General features: G+C 41.5%; 2 protein-coding genes across 9 annotated transcripts in view; both read right to left on the reverse strand.

The window, feature by feature from the left end:
* Window positions 1–61: 61 nt before the first annotated feature.
* On the reverse strand, window positions 62–15597 carry ROPN1L (rhophilin associated tail protein 1 like). 3 transcript variants are annotated; one of them, XM_074576203.1, is made up of 6 exons: window positions 15540–15597; window positions 9547–9704; window positions 7199–7322; window positions 6879–7040; window positions 4384–4559; window positions 62–1450 (listed from the first exon to the last, which is right to left on the reverse strand). In XM_074576203.1, the coding sequence occupies exons 1-6, from the start codon at window positions 15540–15542 to the stop codon at window positions 1387–1389; spliced, it is 687 nt and encodes a 228-aa protein (XP_074432304.1). In that variant the 5' UTR covers window positions 15543–15597; the 3' UTR covers window positions 62–1386. The 3 variants fall into 3 exon arrangements, with proteins under 3 accessions (XP_074432304.1, XP_074432306.1, XP_074432305.1); XM_074576205.1 differs by lacking the exon at window positions 15540–15597 and adding an exon at window positions 12024–12053; XM_074576204.1 differs by lacking the exon at window positions 15540–15597 and adding an exon at window positions 11740–11877.
* A 970-nt stretch (window positions 15598–16567) lies between these two features.
* The window catches only part of MARCHF6 (membrane associated ring-CH-type finger 6), a 55929-nt gene continuing 52400 nt past the window's right edge, over window positions 16568–20096 (reverse strand). For all 6 annotated transcript variants that reach the window (XM_074576199.1, XM_074576201.1, XM_074576200.1 and 3 more), the window contains exon 26: window positions 16568–19193. In XM_074576199.1, coding sequence (XP_074432300.1) covers window positions 19103–19193 — 91 coding nt within the window. In that variant the 3' untranslated portion in view covers window positions 16568–19102. The remainder of the gene's footprint in view (window positions 19194–20096) is intronic.

Here is a 20096-nt window from a genome sequence, read left to right on the forward strand (position 1 = left end):
TGGCCCATAGTTAGTGGATCTAGAACAGAGCTAGTCCCTGGAGTCTAGGTTCAATTACAAATGCAAAAGGCATGAAGAGAGCTCCCCTCCCACCTGACATTGTCACCTCTGGGAGCAGTGTCCCAGAAAGACAGCACTTACTGCCCAGTTACAGCATGTACCAGAGGTGAGAGGGTGGATTTCGGAGTTCTCCAACAGGCTAGAATACCTTCAACTGCAGCTAAAAAGGACAATAATGGGAAAGTTACTGTTCCTAAGCTGATGCTTAAAGAAATTTAGGATCAATGTAAACTGGCAAAGATGATGAGAATATAGCTCACTTTAGTGAGATTTTTATTCTATCAATTTCTAGTCCTGTTAATTCCTCACGCAATTACACAGCAAGATCAGTCATCATCAGCCAAGCTTGTTAACAAAATAAGCAACTATAAAAGAACAAGGTTGCAGATCCATCTTTCCTGCAATACTTCATTCTGTTTGATCGAGGTGCCAGCAGAGGGCACTCCATATGTTCCTGGCTTTGACTCTCAATGGAATCTCTCCAGTTTTACTGTAGCCACTAGTATCCTGTCTCTTACCTCAATTTTTTCCACGATTAAATGTGATTACCTGTCACTAAATACTTAGTCTAATTCTGATTGATTTAGACTTCTGTATCTAGCACAGCTGTTCAACTCAGCCCAGCTGAGCTCTGTGTCAAATGCAGTATCTTTTCCTGCAGAAAAGAAGACAAGTCTACCTAAGAATGGAAAAAGATATTTAAGTTCTGAAAGTCTCCTAATTAGAGGGAAAACAAATGGAACCATTGCCATCCTTTCTTGAATTGATGTTTCTTCTACTAACTCAGCCACAAGGTTCTCATGAAGTTCTCTTGAATAAGGCTTGGTAAAACTGTTTGTTTAATAGAGTGTGATCATGCAGACAAGGTAGTCAAAAGACAAGCTGGTTTTGTGTAAGGGTCAAAAAAAGGCAAAGCCGGTGCTACCAGAAGCATAATGAGAAATGCACCAATGATAGCTGTCCAGTCTTCTCTAAATTTAATTTTGTTTGTAAGAAAAGAAGTAAAATGCACTTAACGAAGTACGGATAGGAAGATCCATAACAAAATACCTTTTACTTGCTATAAACATATGAGTGAAGGTATCACTCCCTAGGTGTAAGTATCAGTATTGGAGAGGCAGGAGAACAGTATAGCCATGTATTCAATTAACATCCACTGAAGGGCCATTTCAAGAGTGGGATACGGAAAAGGAAGTGCCAGAGAAGAGGATCTGCTTGTATTGTAATGTGCAAATAATGGTCCTTTGAACACAAATTATTTTCTTGCCTATATTTATTCCTTTTTGTTTTTTCCTCCTCTCACCTGCCGTTGAAGAGTGGGCTTGATCAAAACAGTGTTGAGGTCTGGGTCAGAAAGTTTCTGAGCAGCACCATGCCACTTTGTTGGTCACTGGAAAGGAATAAAACAGATGTTCTAAATGAACACTTTAACATGGTAAATCCAAGTGTGTTGGACAGGATACAGTTGAGGGTTACATTGATTGTAAGCAAGAGCAGTGTGGTTAAAAAGTGGTTCTTAATAAAAACGGTCAATCTGGTAACAGTAATGACAAAACAAATCAGTTCAATTTGTGTGCTCCTGCATTTTTTGACTCCCATGTACATGGAGCAGGTAGCAATCTAAGACAGTGTATTGGGTTTGCGTGGCAAGGTTTTGGTAGGAGGGGGGGTGCTACAGGAGTGGCTTGCTGTGAGAAGCTGCTAGAAGCTTCCCCCATGTCTGATAGAGCCAATGTCAGTTGGCTTGAAGACAGACCCACCACTGCCCAAGGCTAAGCCCATCAGCAATAGTGGTAGCACCTCTGTGATAATGTATTTAAGAAGGGGAAAAAGTAACTGCACAACAGCAATTGCAGCCAGAGAGAGGAGTGAGAAGATGTGAGCAACAGCTCTGCAGGCACCAAGGTCAGTGAGGAAGGAGGGGGAGGAGGTGCTCCAGGTGCCTGAGCAGAGATTCCCCTGCAGCCCGTGGTGAAGCCCATGGTGAGGCAGGCTGTCCCCCTGCAGCCCATGGAGGTCCACAGTGGAGCAAATATCCACCTGCAGCCCATGGAGGACCCCACGCTGGAGCAGGTGGGTGCCTGAAGGAGGCTGTGACTCCATGGGAAGCCCATGCTTGAGCCCGCTTCTGGGAGGACCTGTGGAGCCGTGGAGAAGACAGGAGCCCACACTGGAGCAAGTTTACTGTCAGGACTTGTGACCCTGTGGGGGACCCATGCTGGAGCAGTTTGTTAAGAACTGCAGCCCATTGGAGAAGTTCATGGAGAACTGTCTCCTTTGGAAGGGACCCCACACTGGAGCAGGGGAAGAGTATGAGGAGTTCTCCCCCTGAGGAGGGAGGACGGAGCAGCAGAGACAAGGTGTGATGAACTGACCACAACCCCCATTCCCCGTCCCTCTGCACTGCTTTGGGGGGAGGAGGTAGAGAAACGGGGAGTGAAGTTGAGCCCGGGAAGAAGGGAGGGGTAGGGGGAAGGTGTTTTTTTAAGATTTAGTCTTATATCTCATTATCCTACTCTGATTTGATTGGTAATAAATTAAAGTAATTTCCACAAATCAAGTCTGTTTTCCCCGTGACAGTAATTGCTGAGTGATCTCCCTGTCCTTATCTCAGCCCACAAGCCTTTCATTATACTTTCTATCATCTCCTGTCCAGCTGAGGAGGGGAGTGACAGAGTGGCTTTGGTGGGCACCAATTCCAGATAGATGGTAGGAAGAGTAAGTATCTGTATGCAAACATGCCACATAGTCAGCAGTAGGAGGACAAGCCTATTATGGATCTTTTAAATCGGTTAAAAATAAAGTGCATTTTGTGTGACTATGGATAAAATGACTGAGAATTTATCACTGATACCTGGATGGAAGACACTGGCATTTTCATACATTCCTAATGCTAATTCCATGCTAATTCTAGCAGGAATGTATGCAGTATCTTGATGGATCCTTCCTCCAGCTGCTAAAAATTTAGGATGTTTTGACACTGAATTTTGTGGGCACAAGTCTTCACCTAACCAACTAAAGTCTATTAGAGATGAGATTTTCACCTGTAACAGTTAGCATGAGTTAGGCCTTGTCAGCAGTGCTGTTAGTACCAGCCTATGAATTTTAAGTTTTTGCTGTTGCAGAAGTTGACAAAAATGTGATCAAGCATCAGTCTAAAGCAACAGAATAGTGTCGCTGTGCTCTAGAAAACAGTTAGCCAAACTGTGCAAATACCCTGTTGATCATCATGAAGTGCAGGTGTCCAGAAGTAGTCAGAACAAACAAGCTGTGAGCAGCAACAAAGGTGACAGCACATCAGAAAATGGCATTTGAATGGCTCGATCATCAATGGGGTACCCTCTACCCAATCCTGTAAGAAAGGCACCTAATAATACTGGGGGAAACCATAATTTGCTAACAAACTACCCTATGAAGTCAAGAGGTGAGGATGGGGTTGCCTCTTCATTATGAATCAAGCCAAAGATTACACAACAGCACAGAGAAGACCTGAACCACGTCTGTCATTGTTAGCAAAACAGAGAGCCAGGCCGTGAGTTTTTGCTTAACTTTCAACCTACACGTCTCCTGCTTCTGAAGAACTGCATCAGTTCATGGCTTACTGACACCAAACTATAAACCCACCTCAGAGTGAGCAGAAAGAGGAACACAACAGACTAGAAATGTACCCAACCACCCCAGCCTGGTACAAAGAGCAAAACAGGATGAAGTATTCAGGTGTGATAATGTCCTGCCTTTGTCTTTTATATCTTCTGAAGGCAACCAACACTAAGACCATTCCAAGGACAATTTACCATAGCTAACACTACAAAAACTGAAGAGCCAAACCATTTAAGACCAGGTGCATACTAGATGTTTTCTCAAGAAAATTTCTAAGGAGAAGTAATTCAGGAGAAACACAATAGAAACTTCAGAATTCAAGTGTGAATTCCCAGTTTCTCCAGAGATTTCTGGTTTATGACCTATCTTAAATCAAAAGAGCAGCCCATAAGATGCTGCTCGTTCCAGTACCAGTAATATGCAGATGATACAAACCTGTATATAATTGCTCCTACAGGGAAAATTACACCACCAGATAGGGACTTCAATATTTCAAAGAAAGATGGATAAATAACAGTTTATCATTTAAGAGTTCAAACCCCAAGGCTGACCACTTAACAAGAAATAACTATGTACACCTTTGATGTAACCTTAGTCAAACTTTACTCCGTCATTACAGCTACGCCCAAAGTGAAGATAGACTATTTACCTGAAATTAAAGGTTTATGGAGAACCCAGAGGTGATCAATACATTAAAATTCCATGCACGGATTTTTTACTTACGCTTGTTCTTTAATTCCATGGAGGAATGATTCAGTTTTCTCTTCTGGTATCTCTCCATCAATACTGGCCAAATATGAGTAAAGGAACGAGAAAGTTTCAAAGGGAATGCGGGCTGCTCCACCTTCTGGGTCCCTTGTTAAGATTTCACAGGCTTGTTTCATTGAACTCAGTAAGGACTGCAGGGGGTTCAGTCAAGAAAGGAGAAGAACAGTAACAGAGCCATGAACATTCTTTGCGTACCATGACAAAATCCACACTGTAAACCACTAAAAGTGAATGTAAATGAGATGAAGGCTTTATCATCATTACCCAGCTTTCAACCCCAAATTTACCCTCCGGTGCAGGTGCAGAGATGGAAACAGTAATGAAGTTCTAGTAGAGACACAAGCAAAAAATACTAGAATCCCATAATGTTTAAAGATTGCACGGGGTAGTCTGAGCCCTATCTCCAGTGTGGCCAAATTACTCTGTTCTGCTACTGTAAAAGCTCCAGCATCACTATACCTAGTGAGATATAGATATATATATGTGTGTGTGTATTTATTATCTCAATAAATCTAAATGAATTCTCAGCAGCAGTTAAGACAGACATATCTACAAACCCCAGAAAATTCATAATTGTTTGATGATTTTTATTATGACAAAATATTATATTAATTTTTAGGAGTGCTGATATTTACTGTTTTCCCTATTTTTATGCAAGTTCCATTTGCGTAGTTAGTAGAAAAAGCCCCGAGGCAAAAAGCATTTCAAGAATATTTCAGTTTAGTCAAAGTCCAACAATGTCTGAGTTCCCTTAAAAACAAACCTACCTCAAAGCATTAGTTCCAAATACACTTTGAAAAAATCCTTTATTCAATACAGTGTCTATTATCCAGTGCCCTATGCTTGCTAAGCTATTACAGGGAAATGCGTGGAAAAACTCTGCATTGAACTTCATTGATTCAAAGACTGGTTGGATGCCATTAAAACAAAGCAACAATCAAAAAGAAGAATCCCGCGCACAGGCCTTTTTTAACCCAAGTACTAGTATTTTTGCTGTAACTTTTTTGGTTTACCCTTACCTCTTCATTAACAAGAAAACAATGATTTTTTGAAAAGATAAGTAACAGCAGAACAGCAATATTTAAAGTAAATGCATATCTGCTCAAGATCTAGAGCACAGGCCAGAGAATCGTCATTTTATAACCCTTTAACTGTTTTACTTAATGTAGTTCCTCCCCTGGGAGGCCTCTCTGGGGAAGGAGAGGCAGCTGCCTATATGACGGCAGACTCTACCCTCTGCAGTTTGCCACATGTCTACTGCCATTCCTGCTCCTGCCACTGTCTCTCTCTCAACTCAGCAAAGTTATTCACATTGGTTTCATCACCTTTGAAAGACAATTTAATATGCTGCCTGTTTCTCCAAGGCTGTAAAAATACATCAGTGCTTTACAGAAAGATACTTCAGATGACTGGTGTTCTTAAGAAGTTCATACTTGGCTACTCTTGTATCTTAACTCTGACCCTATTCAATTATGAACACCATTTACAGCTGCAGGAAACTAATGTAAATTTCTTGTGTGCATCTTCCTCGCTGGTTTAGGACACTGAACTTTAGGTCTCATTATATAGAGATGAAATCAAATCATTCATTTAATATCTGAAAGGATAGAGGGAGGTAAATTCAGTCTGTCTAGCTCCATCAGAATAATGTTCCTGAGACTCTGTTTTTGTTTTGATTTGATTTTTTTAAAATAAATAATGTTGCTGTTACTTTTTTTAAAATGAAGAAAAGAACCCAAACTACAAAATCATGTTGGGAGGGGGATTGGAATCAAGAAATACACAGTGGAAATGAATACATATATATACACGCACACAATTGCAACGCCAGGCCAGGTCAACATTCAGGGCTTCCACATATTGCAACATTCTAAAAATATTATTTAATATGTATTTTCTTTTTACTGCCCCTTCTTCCCTACTGTAGAAATCATTAAAACATTATACTTCATAAGAACATCAGCTTAGTGTATTTTATAATCTCTCATTCTGTTGAAATGCTCTCATGAGATTTTATTACTGACATTAAAAGAATTAAATGTAGATTTAGTAACATTAACTGCTTCTGTGAAAATTTAATTGACTACACAATCAATTAAAAATTGATGTTTTAATTTCTCCCTCCAGTTCTCCACGAACATTTACACTGATGCCATACGCTTCATTCCTCTATCATCCTCTTTCTCATGGTTCAAGCTCCCTGCAGACTGTTCTACTTGCTCTACTACCCCAGTAAACTGAGGGCTTAGCTATCTTTCTGGTTAAGTTCCCCTGACCAAAAGCTGATGGGGAACAGAAGTAAACATGCAAGCCGCTTTGCCAGCTGCTGCAAAAGCAATCACCATTCCCCAAAGTTCATTTGCATTAATTTTTCTATGGTCTAACTCATATATGATCACATAAGACAATTTGCATTTGGATATGAGGGCTCTTGCTGTGAACATACGTACCTTGCCAAGCATGCTGCACCCAAGTGCCAGAAACTTCATCCATTCCACTTCCTCACCGAAGTTGCCCAACTGCAGGATAGCGTTCAGCTGCTCCTCTGGCAAGCACAAGTGCTTCCATTTTTCCTTCAGTTCTGCAACATTCACCATGCCTTTGGGAGAAAGCTTTAAAAGAAATCACGGCACCACAGTAAGAACTCTGAAAACCAGAATGAAACTAAGAACCTCCCCAAAATAAATCAAATACTTGACAGTCAGTCTCCCCAACCAAGACACCAGCATTCCTCGATGGCATTGTGCATTTGATAAAGGCCGCTTTGTACCTGTTTGTGCAAGATTTTAAGGAGTCCTGGAGTCAAACCAGCATCTGTTTTCTCCGTTGCTAAAGGCATTTCAATCCTCTCCTTCACAGGAAGGGGCTCGCCTTTTGACAAGGCTGAAAAATACCTAAGGAAAAGGGAAGAGAAACACACTTCAATGCCCGTGTCCATTACAAGCTGCACAGAAGTAAATGCTCTTACAGCTCAGTGAATGAATCTGCATGCTCATGTGCAGGAGTGGCAGCACTCGGCAGGCTGCCTGCCCTTCTCCCCATGCCCAGATACCACCTCTCTTTCTAGTGGAAACCACAATCTTTAGACTTTACACACTCCTTTTTATGACACTCTAGTAATTCTTTAATTCTTCAACTTATTTTGTACGTGATATACATGGCCCTTCTTGGCAAAGGCAGAGAGTGATTTATTAACATTAGAGTGTGCTCACAAACCAAAGCGCAGGCTTTTCCCATTTGATTGACGAGCACCTGAGGGCTCATTTGTTTAACATTCCCCTCACAAGCTACCTGAAAAGCACAACTACCTATTTATGCTACAAGTCTCTCATCAGTCTTTCTGCTATTTATGTCCACTACAAAATAAAATTTAAGACTAGAGCAGAAAGGGAATTAGATGCACATCCTTTTAATAATAAGGCTGCCACAGACATAAAAGCAACCACCTCTGCCATAACTGGCCAGCAATCTGAACTGTGCCAGGAAAACTTACTTTTCAGTCAGTGGTAGGTCTAATTTAAGGGTTTCTCCACTTGTCCTCCTCCCTCACCCGCACTGGTCAGCCACGTCCATGCCCAAGCTATCCCATGCTGTGCAAATACTTACAGCACTGCACACCTGAATTAGTGCGACTGTATAGAAATAGATGCATAGTATGTATGTAAGTACATATAACACCTGAACTATTTTTCAGCCGGATCCGTTTCCTCATCTGATTATTCACAGGGACAAGCACTACACCGGCAGCACATCCGAAACCACAGCCTTGCTCTGCTTCTGCTGCTTGGTTGGGGCAAGCTTCCTGCACATCCATCACCCAGAGGTACGCCGCACCCCACCTCCATCACATCCCTAAGAAATGCCATGCTGTTTTAAGCTGTTCCCACTACCTTTCTCCAACACTGCAGCTGCAGCAATTCAGTTTCAGGTTTTTTCTTTTTAAATGGACAAGCCAGACTCCAGCCCGGCTTTGTCAAAAGCCTCCCCACCCTCACGTACACGGTACAGATGTTTTTCAGTCCAACTGAGAACATCTCATAGATACCTTTCAAGAGCTTGTCCACACAAAGCACAGGACAGGAAAAAATGATAGTGAGCAGTTGAGGTAAAAGAAAAAAAGAAGAAGAAACATTTAAACATCTTAAATCAACTTTATAGAGAGAGATTTATTACACGGACTATCACCTAAAAGTTGTGACTTTTTAGGCTCTTTTCCTATTTAAGTAACATTTAAGAAGACTCCTTAATTTTGTTCCTGGAAACAAAAAAAAGTAATCTAAGCAAGCTTGAGAATTAGAAAGCTGTTTTCTAGGTTTCCTTTAAATTCCAAGAATTAAGTCCCACATGAGAGGAGGCGGAGGGAAGTTTGGTCTTCAGAACAGAGAAATTAATAACAAAAAAAATTATATAGAATCATAGAATCATCTAGGTTGGAAAGGCCCTTTCAGGTCATCTAGTCCAACCATCGACCTAGCTCTGACAAAAAACATCACTAAACCATATCTCTAAGCACTATGTCTACCCGTCTTTTAAATACTTCCAGGGATGGTGCCTCAACAACTTCCCTGGGCAGCCTGTTCCAATGCTTAATAACCCTTTCAGTGTAAAAAAATTTTCCTAATATCCAGTCTAAACTTCCCTTAGCGCAACTTGAGGCCGTTTCCTCTTGTCCTATCGCCTGTTACTTGGGAAAAGGGACAGACCTCCACCTCACTGCAACCTCCTTTCAGGTAGTCGTCGAGAGCGATAAGGTCTCTCCTCAGCCTCCTTTTTTCCAGGCTAAACACCCCCAGCTCCCTCAGCCACTCCTCATAAGACTTATTCTCCAGACTACTCACCAGCTTCATTGCCCTTCTCTAAAAAAAGATGCTTTTTTCTGTATGGAAATCAAACTATTCCAGAAATATGCAGTCCTAAACTGCAACAAAACAGAAAATAAATCAAACATTACACTATTTTTAAAAGGCTCACATGCTGCATTAATGCACAGAAGCGTGTAGGCAATATACAGGTTGGTTTAATATTCAAAGCCAGCTCCACTGTACAATAAACAGGAGCAGTGAGATCTTGTGGATCCATATGCATAAACATACATCATTATGCGAACATCATACTTACGCAGCCGCCCACTGCAAAACATCACGAGGCTGAGTCCTAATAGCAGCTATAGTAAATTGCTTCAGAATATCAGGTAGCTCAGGGGGGATTTTGATCTGCTGAGCACAAAACATGGTTTCTGGAAGAGGCATGGTCTGTTTGTGTTCGGTTATAATGGCCTGAAAGAAATAATAACAAAACAGCAGTTCACAGATGCAGAATATGAATGAAAAACTGCGTGTACCCATGGGGGCCAATACTGCTTGTACCCAAACTCCTTCCTGTCCTACTTGACAGCTGGGGCTACTGGAGAACTGACAGACTCCGAAGGGTAAACAGATGAATACTGTGCAATTCTAAAAAACAAACTTGATGGCAACACCAAGTAAAAGACTGGAGCTTAGACACCAACCACAGCTCCAGGTAAGGAGAACTGCTACTTTAACAGGTGTTTTTAGATAGTTTTAATCTGCTCAAACCTACCACAATACGAACTTGTAAAATAGGTAGTCCAGACAAGTGACACCACACATGCCAACATGAAAGCTAGCTATGTTGACAACTCACTACTGCATGCTAAGGAGAGTCTTGTCATTTCTGTACAGAAGCTAGAGTATACACACTACCAAGTCTCTACTCTGTTTACGTATTCAAAAAAATGCAGTAGCAAAAAGTTACTAATTTGTGTTCCTGGCAGACTTCATATCAGCGACAAACAAAACATTCATGTGTGCTGCAATTGCGCATTGCGCTTTGCTCATACAGCTCTACAAGTAGGTTTGTCTCATTCAGGATGTAACTTACATGTTGCAAGGAATCCCGTTCCCCAGGATCCAACAGAAGGGACAGACATAGGTTATTGTATGGTCCTTTTCCCATTATAGCCATGGAGCACATTTTTGTGGGAAATCTGGGCACTATCCTCATTATTTCAAGGACAAACTACAGCCTACTTAAGTTGAATTAGCAACAAGAGCTGAAAACATGTCACCTATCTACAGAAGGGAAAAGCTGTGAAAGCAATGGCATCAAGAAAGGAATCAATGTAACAGCAGGTTTTATCCCTTTAGATTTATTTTTAAGGTGAAAATAAAAGAGTATCTGGCAGGTGGCTTTCTGCCTCTGTCATGTGAATTTTCCGGTATTGGAAAAAAAAAATTAATAAAGTCAGCTATGGAGGAATGGGACTGCTGTGACTCAAGGCTTCTTTGAGGATCAAACCATACTTAGAACTTGGTATCCCTGCCCATGGCAGGGGTGGTTGGAACTAGATGATCTTTAAAGTCCCTTTTAACCCAAACCATTCTATGACCTTCATTTCTGAAGAAACACAGACAAGGTACATCTTCATTACTTCTACACAGCAAATTTGCAGCAGGGGCAGACTTCAGAGTGTGCATTTAATTACTACAATGGTCACTCACTTTCAGTAATGATTCAAAAAAGCAGCTCTAGCCAAGGGACCAAAGCTGAAGGCAAAAAGTTGGGGATTTCTGGATAAGCTAGAGAACAGAAAAACATTGAGGAAGGAATACACACGTGTGTGTATGTGCCCTTGGCAAGCAATCAAAGAAAAGAATAAAAAACTAATCAGAAAAGTAGAGGGGGGGAAAAAAAGCACAAGACCTGCTCTTCTATAGTAAGGCATTAATCAGAGTGTCACAGAAGGGTTGAGGCTGGCAGGGACCTATGGAGGTCCACCTGATCCAGCCCCCTGCTCAACCAGGACTACCTAGAGCAGGCCTGCCAAGAGCCACATAACAGGTGGGTTTTGAATATCTCCAAGGACGGAGATGCCACAACCTCTCTGGACAGCCTGTGCCAGCGCTCGGTCACCCTCACAGTGGAAAAGGGTTTCCTGATGTTCAGAGGGAACCTCCTGTACCCACACACACCTCATAAGCAAAGAAAAACGCAGCGGGGTCAGCGAGCCTTTGCAACTTTTCACGGTCAGCCCATGGCGATACCTTCCATTTGTGCTCTGTTACTCTCTTGCTAAACACAAAAGCCATCTGAGCTCCCCCGCCTCCGATTGGCTCTTATTTTCTATTTTTCCCTTCACGCACCCAAAACTAGCCGCAGGTGCTCTGGGCACAAAGCCAAACCCCACAAGCATGCGCAGGCAGACCAGACTTGCCTGGCTGCCGGCGACAGCCGTCCATCGCCAAGCCCGGGGTCCAACGGGAGCCCGGCTGGCTGTGAACGTCCCCTTACCTGCCCCAGCAGGCCGGACGGCTCCCCGCGGCCTGCCTACACTCTCCCTCTTCCCGGGCCTTCCCGCTCGTTACCCGAGGCAGCCCCGCGGAGGCCGCCGACAGGCCCCGGCAACGGGAGAGCTGCGGACTGCGGGAGCCCAACCGCCCAACGGCCCCAATCGCCGCCCCGGACACTCCCTGCAACGGCGGCGCCCGGCCGAGCCGCCCCTGCGCGGCCTCCTCACCACCGTCAGTGCTTCCCCCCTCACCGCTACCCGCGGGAGGCCGGGCCGGCCGCCTCACCTGCCCCGCTCCGCGGCCTCGCTGCCCGGGCAACGCGCCGGGGGGGCCGGGGTGGGCGGGAGACCTGCCCGGTGCTTAACGGGGGAAGGCGGGGGCCACGCGAGGGACGAGGGTTGTTGCCTCCGTTGTTTAAAATGCGAAAGCAACACCAAGGCTGCCTTTTCTGCGAACTTCTGAAAAGACCTGAAATGCCTTATCGGTTAAGTTGGCAGCAGAGTCTGGGAGGGGGAGGTTGGTGTCAGGGCCCCGGCCCCTGCTGCTCCAACCCTGGCACCACGCATGCTGACAGGGCAGCACGGGCTCTCCCACTGCTCGAGAACGCCAAGGAACCTCTAAATCCTGGCGGAAGACTACAAGACCTCTGCTCTTTCCTCTGAGGATAAAAACAGCACCGGAGGTAATCTGAATGGCATTCTCTGTGAAGACGCTGGCGCATCCCTTGCTTATAAAGCAATGCCCTTCTTGCCCCTTCTAACATGGGCTGTAAGCAGCCCAAGCACTCAAATGAACTTGGTAATAGGATTATTTGCTTCAGAAAGCTTTCACAAGCCATTGCTCCAAAGAAACCTGAAAGAGAACAGAGTCTTATTTGAAGCCAGCCCTTCTTAATCCACCTTATGTCCCCAGAGGTAAAAGGGTGGTCTCTGGAAAACAAAAAGCACACATTTTAACAACTGTTTAATCTTTCATAAAACACAGAGCACCTCTGCTATGAGGACAGGCTGAGAGAGCTGGGGCTGTTCAGCCTGGAGAAGAGAAGGCTCTGGGGAGACCTTATAGCGGCCTTCCAGTACCTGAAGGAGATCTACAGGAGAGATGGGGAGGGGCTGTTTGCAAGGCCATGTAGCGATAGGACGAGGGACAATGGTTTTAGATTAGAGCAGGGTAGGTTTAGATTAGACATTAGGAAGAAGTTCTTTACAATGAGGGTGGTGAGACACTGGAACAGGTTGCCCAGAGAGGTGGTGGAGGCCCCATCCCTGGAGACATTCAAGGCCAGGCTGGATGAGGCTCTGAGCAACCTGATCTAGTTAAAGGTGTCCCTGCTCACTGCAGGGGGGTTGGACTAGATGTCCCTTACAACCCAACACATTGATCCTATGATTCTATGAATACTCTGCATAGGCTACAGGACAAGTATTGGGCCTCAAAATACTTCCCACATTCCTGCAACTACACAAAACCAGCAAACTTCAGACATATCATACCTGTTCTTTAAATGGGTAGATGGCTTTAAAACAATTAAGAACACAATAGCAAAAAAGACCTGTAGCAAATGTTATCCTGCAGGGGTTTGCAGAATAAAATTAAATTAATTTCACAATGCAGTTTTTCAAAGGTGTCTAAGGATAGCAGGTAAACAGCAGAAGTTTCCTATTCTCTATGATGTGCAGTCCTTGGACACACTTGGAACTATCCTGAAGATGCTCAAACAGTAAGTGTCATACCCTCAATTATTCCAGCTATTTGGTCCCCTGCAGTGAAATCATGCATAAAGCTGACAGACCACATTATGGGAAACAGCAGCATGTAAGTGGAAAATTTTTCTGTGACTATTTCATAGAATAGAACACTGTGTATTCTTAAAACACTTTTTTTTAATATGAATTGCAAACTGGTGGAAAAAGCAAAAGGCTAAAACTTTCATAGAAGAATGCAAAATAATTGGAAAATAAGAGACCAATTAATTGCATGCTGCTGCAGAACATGCTTAATCTATAAAGGCGTGACTAAAGTAATCTTTGTATAAATGCTTGCATGTAACAAATTAACAAGACATACTTCATCAAGTAATAAAAAAAACCTCTGGGGGATATGCTGCTTGCTTTTTGCAGAAAGAGGAGCGTGGGTGCTACTCTCCTTTCTCCTTTGACCCTGAATGGCCAGAGATCGTCATGTATTTAACTGCGGTTACATGAGTTATGATCATCCTTTCTACCCAGTCTCCTGATTTATAAGCAGAACCAGATGTACTGGACATTTTCTACTCATTATTCCTGTGTTAACAATACACAAAGTATGGCATAGTTACTCATGTCTTAAGGTTGGCATATTGGGATATCATTGTGCCCTTTTTAAGAAGTCATTTATAGGGAATTAACACTTTTATCTAAAACCAGCATGCTTTTCACATGTAATTACACTAAAACAAGGAAACAGCATAAATCACAGAGTGGAACAAGTTCTGAGATGGTGAGTAAAATTAAGATCAAGAGGTAGGTGAGGGAGGAAGGCTTCAGCTTCAGTTTCAAGGGTTGGTGGTGTGACAAGTTGCTAATTATACACAGGTTAATGCAAGGTTGTGTAAGGAAATTTGGGATTACACAGGTTAAGTAACGTGGCTGTTAGGTCAATAAATCCCTTTCAATGAGGAAGAAAGAGAGATCACAGAAAAGCCACAGAGAGAGGGACATTGATGGGTCATGTTGAGAATCTTGGCCCAAAGTTATGAAGGCTTAAAAAAAAATTATGTTAAGAAAAAGCTGATGAAACTCTATGAAAACACAGGTAGTAAATACACAAGGTAGATTCAGTGAAAGAAGTAACTCTGATTCTTCCTAGACACTGAGTGCTTTCCCCTGTGCATTTTACCCATTACTCTGTTATATAAGGAGCATTAAAAAGTACATCCATGGACATAATTGTTGCTTTATAGCAACATTGCCTGATTTCAGCTTAGAAGTTCTGCTGCTGCTTCCTGCTTCCCTGACTCCTGGTCAGGACCAGCCAAAATATCCCACGTATACTCCATTCTAATACAGCAGTATTTTTCAATTCAGCACATTCCTTACCAAACTCAACCAGGGCCTTTATACAACTTGCATCTGCTGAACAAGGTACACCACCAATGCAGTTCTTCACTACCTAGGTTTTAATACATAAATTCTATTCAATATAAATAAACAATGAGCTTTGCAGTGCTCTCTTTTTTATAAGCAACTAGGAATTCTGTTCTCTCTAGGTAAAACTAGTCTCCTGTTCTAGGAAAAGAAACTCCTTGAAAGCCAAGTGATTTAATATAAATCAGACAAGTAAGGTTAAGGGTGTGTCATGCCCCCCCTCTCTCCCCGATGTCAGAAAACTCCAGATATGTTTGATTTCTCCTTATACGGGGAAAATAAAAAAGCACCTATGCAGCTTTAGCATTAACCACTGCTCAGAAACTAAGAGGTAACAGCAAATAAGCAGCAAAACTGATGTGCGGAGTTGTGAAATAATCTTGTGATTGCTCCGTCCCTCAGTAGCCTATTGAGTTCAAAACATTCCGTTTGTTTTGGAACAGAATTTGACCTTCGGAAATACCGTTATCTAAAAATTTCCATTATTGAGTAACCTTGATTTCAGCATATTGTTTCTCAATTTATGGTGACTTCTAAACGAAGAAATTAAAACGAGCAGCACAGCTTGTCTGGAATAATCATAGACTTGATAAAATTGCTGTTAACTATGCAATTCTTTAGTTCCAGCTAATCTAATTAAGAACTGAAATATCGGAGTAAGAGACCTCTAACTTACCATTATGCTTTGTAAAAGTTTTTTATCTGTTTCAGAAGACGGCTTCTTTTTTTTGCATCCTGAACTTCATTATACTGCCAAGACTCAGTTCCCTCTTTAACGTTTGTATTGCCCGTATCATCATTTCTGATGAACCCCATGCATTGCTCAGGCTGTACAGTGCCCATTCCGAAGGCAAGCAGCACAAGAACACTGACCCCGCCACAAAGAATTTTCAATCTAGATACAACGAAAGGACAGAGAGTGGAGTAACAGGAAACAAAATGACACTGATCAGCATGCCAGGCAGTGGAATCAACAAATCAGTTATCCATGCTTTGTAAGGTAAAGGGCGTTTTACAGACTTCTCTGAAGAACAGTGGGACTGCTGCACAGATTTTTATGAAGACCTTTGCTCAAGCTTAGGGGAAAGCAAGGAAAGAATTAATGCACTCAGCTGAAAAGTGATGTGAATACTGTAATTGGTGTTGGAGCTGCCATCTTACTGAGGAAGTTACTGACAGAAAATAGTCACAGGCCCCAGAGGGCCCTCAGAAACAAAACCAAGTAGCTTAGGCTTTACCCAGTGGAGAAGGGGGAGTCAGAGAAAGGATACAGAGTTGTAATTATTTTTAATCAATATAAAATAATCTGTGTAAAAACAGTCAAAGCCATGCTGCAATTAACTTCTTTCAGTATGCACAAGATAGCCACAGAGGCATGTGACAGTTGTTAGATGAAGCCCTGTAGAACTAGTAACAGCATTAGGTACTCAACCCCACAAAGGGGATACAATTAAGCCAGAACGTATCTCCTACCCCTCCATTCAAGACCCAAAGTCAACAGAAGTTGTGGTGGAAGCACACACACACAGAATTTTTCCCACTTGAAGAGTAATATAAAGACCACTGCATGCTGTATTACTCTAGCAGAGATGGAAGCCACTGGTACAGAGCTCATCAGCTGTCTTCATAACAGCCAGTTGATTTACATGCTTACTATCAAGTTTCTATCCCAGAGGAATACGCACAGCACAATAAGGCAAACTATTAAAATTGAAAACAATAAAAGTAATGTTCTTTAATTCTGGTTCTATACAACCTCCATCTTCTTTCCCAAAACACACGTAAAAATAAGGAAATAAGGAGATGAGATTTTTTTGGAAAGGTCGCAATGGACAGTTTCAGAAACAAACTTCACTTCAACCCGGGATCTGTAAAGCAGTGCAAAACCACAACGGTTTGATTCGAAACCAGTTCTCCATAACAAAGAGTGAATACAGATAGTGTAAGCTACATTAAAATAGCTACAGCTCACATTACATGACTGGCCCAATTCATTTTTTTTCTGTCACAACTTGTAAAATAACAGTAATAAGAAACAGCACAAAGGCTTTCTTAATAAATTTTAATGTTAAGACCAGTTTGTCCGGATAAAAACACCAAGTTACAGGAACCGCGCTACTGCAAATTCTGCATGATGCACAGTAGTGCTCGCAATATTTGAGTGGCAAGACCATTTTGGAACGGAAAGATATGTCAAAAGATGGAATCTTGGCATGAGTAAGAATGTATGTTACCAGTGAATTTAATCTTGTGAAAATATATCTGTCCCACAATGTACACCACTGTAAATAGTCAAATGCAACATTTATGCACATCGAAAATATATGGGGCGAATACTCAATTTAGCATTTAGTCAGCAACAGTGAATGAGAGAGAAATATACTGGTTATTTTTCTATGATTTCATTTCACTGGAAATTTCTTAAGAAATCACTCCAAAGGTTCAAAACCATCAGGACAACTAATTCTGTAAAACAATACTTTCTGATCTTCTGATAGTGACAGCCCAGTGCTCCTGCCACTACATTCAGATGCATTTGGCTTGTGCTCGCTGCCTTAGAACACGAGTCCAGACACCAAAAAATGCACTACCACCATCACAGCCTGGACCACATTAGCTCAAAACACGCCAGATCAGAGATGCAATATCAACAAAAGGAGATGACACTCTCAAAGCACCTGCCAGATTCTCAAGTATTAATTACATACACATAGGTTTAAGTACAGAATACTGAAGGACAGTGTACCGAGTAGCAAGTTAAATGTTCAGTCAATTTTCTGATTACTGCAATGGATGCTCCTGTTTTCCCCATTTAATCCAGGAAAGATACTGCAATCTAAGCATGTGGTTTGATGCCATTTAAAGCTTTGTGATACTGTTATGTATTTTCTTTTAAAATATCTACATAAAAAACCCCAGACATTACTGCAAAATAACTCCATCTACATCTAGAAATAACACAGACTTGATTTGGTGGCTCTTGTTTGACTGCGTCCTTGCAAAGATACCTTAACTTTTCCTTGCCTGTTTAATAACATATGTATTTCCCTGCCCCACAGGCAATAAATGGATCATGATGAATCACTTCCTCAATATTATTCCCATAAAAATTCACAGTGACCAATTCTGAAAGAAAAGAGAATTTTTGTTGTTGTGGGTCTTTTTTTTCTTTCCTTTTTTAAGTAATTGTGCAATATAAAATTCATACTACAATTTGCAACTTTGGTAACTTAGAGAAAAAAAGATTTCAAGCTTTTTAATTAAGGACCAGGTCAGAATGTTGCTTACACTATGCTCTTTGTTTCTGTGCAAACACATCAGATAAGGTTCATGCCTCCTCTTGAGGTCCTGAAAAATTCTATTACTGATAAGAAATTAGCTACAATTTAAGTTGTGAACCTATCTAATTTTCCCTGGTACCTTTAAATGCTTCCATCACCTAGCCTTAGTAAATTTTTTACTTACTGTTTCAATTCAGGAAATGCTGATTCCCAAAGCCAACCCCCCTCCCCCCTCAACCAAACAGAAAAACCCAGCTGAGCCTCAACAATTACATCTGAATTCTCAGAAGAGGAAATATTTTCTTGATTTAACAGCAACTGTACAATATTACAAACTCAGACACATGAAAAACGATCAGGCAATAGAAAAATGTACAACAGCTTTGGTGTTATACAAAATAATAAAAAAGACTTGACAGCAAGATACATAGTTCATTATGTTCTCACCACGGCCACTTCATTGCTGACTGTAAGACAGTTATTTACTTTTGATATTCTCTGTGTGGCCTTTCCACTCATGAAAAATCATACTATATTACTACAATAAGAACTGTTATGAACACCATAAAGTAAGCTCCAAATATTATAAAAACATCTTGCCTCTTCGCACTATTGCTTTGTGGCACATTGTCAACAGAACAGCAGTCCAAAATAAAGTGACAACTAGATTTAATAAATTAATATACTTTTTTAAAAGATGTACAATGCACATTCTTTTTAATCCAAGGTTTTAGGGTGTCAGGATACTTCTATTTACACATATACAGACCTCAGACAGCATTGATAACATCAGAAAATGCAGATAAGGAAGAGAGCCTTAACTGCTATCTGGATGCTACTAACAGAAGCCAAAACACTGCTGAGAGTATTATTGGGAGAGATATCCAAAGACTGAAGAAGAGTCTATGAAAGAGACATGTAAAGGCAAAGGGAAGGTCAAGATATTTAATATGACCATCTATTCTTGTGAAGACTGAGGTGAAGTTGTTGATGTGCCTTGTTTACCAGATTTTCGTTCATAATTCACAAGTCGTTGCCCAACAAGGTACCTAGGATTATAGTAGAAACAGTGAGAAATTAACAAGAGTTAATACAATTCTGTAACAGAAATTCACTCTATCTCTGTTGCTGCAGAAGTAGCTTTCTCATTTCAATAAAAGTTATTCTACAAGCGATCCTCCCCCTTAATGGTCTTCAACCATCCTCAATTTCTTTCTTACTATTCAGGCATTTCATAATGTAATACAGACATTACAGGTTTGTGTTTACAGCCTTAACTTCAGTCGTCACACAATTCAGACACATGCAAGCTGAATGGAGATATGAAATACAAAGAGCACGTTTGCACTGTTCACATACCCAGCTGCTTTGCTGGATGACACTTTTAAGAGCATCTTCACAGTGTCTATTTGAGCCACTGCCACTTGAACATGTGGAACAACCACTCAGATACAAAACCAAATGAAGACGCTAATGAGGTTCTAAGTTTAAAAAAAAGAATCTGCCACAATGCAGAACATGCATTGGGTAAGAGAGGCTCAGCTCATATATCCAATGAAAAACATCCTGGTTGAAAAAAGTAAAAATTGTAAAGGAATAAACTTTTACTGCAGTTTAATCTTTCTTAAAGGGAGAGAAAATATCCTAATGCTACCCCATGTAAAGCCTAAGGGCTGTGAGATTCCTTTATTTAAATTCGATTTCGACATCTCACCAGTTTAGCAGTTTTCCTACCTTTCACATTATTCCTTACTTCTCTACCATTGTTTCACACTCCAACTTCTTGCCATTTAAATTCCTTTCCATGCTTCCTATTTGTATGCTGTTTCTCCATGCAGAAAAGCCCTATACACCTACGAATTCTTCCCCTGAAACCTGCCATTTCCTTTAGAAACTTTTTCACCACTGCTCCTTTTCTCACAGTACCATAACCAAACAGCTATCACATATTT

This window comes from Larus michahellis, chromosome 2 (assembly GCF_964199755.1).
Source record: "Larus michahellis chromosome 2, bLarMic1.1, whole genome shotgun sequence".
Taxonomy (NCBI): domain Eukaryota; kingdom Metazoa; phylum Chordata; class Aves; order Charadriiformes; family Laridae; genus Larus; species Larus michahellis.

Excerpts from the sequence above, each read along its gene's own strand:
- ROPN1L (XM_074576203.1), bottom strand. Across the intron at positions 7,041-7,198 it reads TTAAAATCTTGCACAAACAG|CTTTCTCCCAAAGGCATGGT; the intron begins GTACAAAGCGGC and ends TTTCTTTTAAAG. Across the intron at positions 4,560-6,878 it reads GGTGCAGCATGCTTGGCAAG|TCCTTACTGAGTTCAATGAA; the intron begins GTACGTATGTTC and ends AACCCCCTGCAG.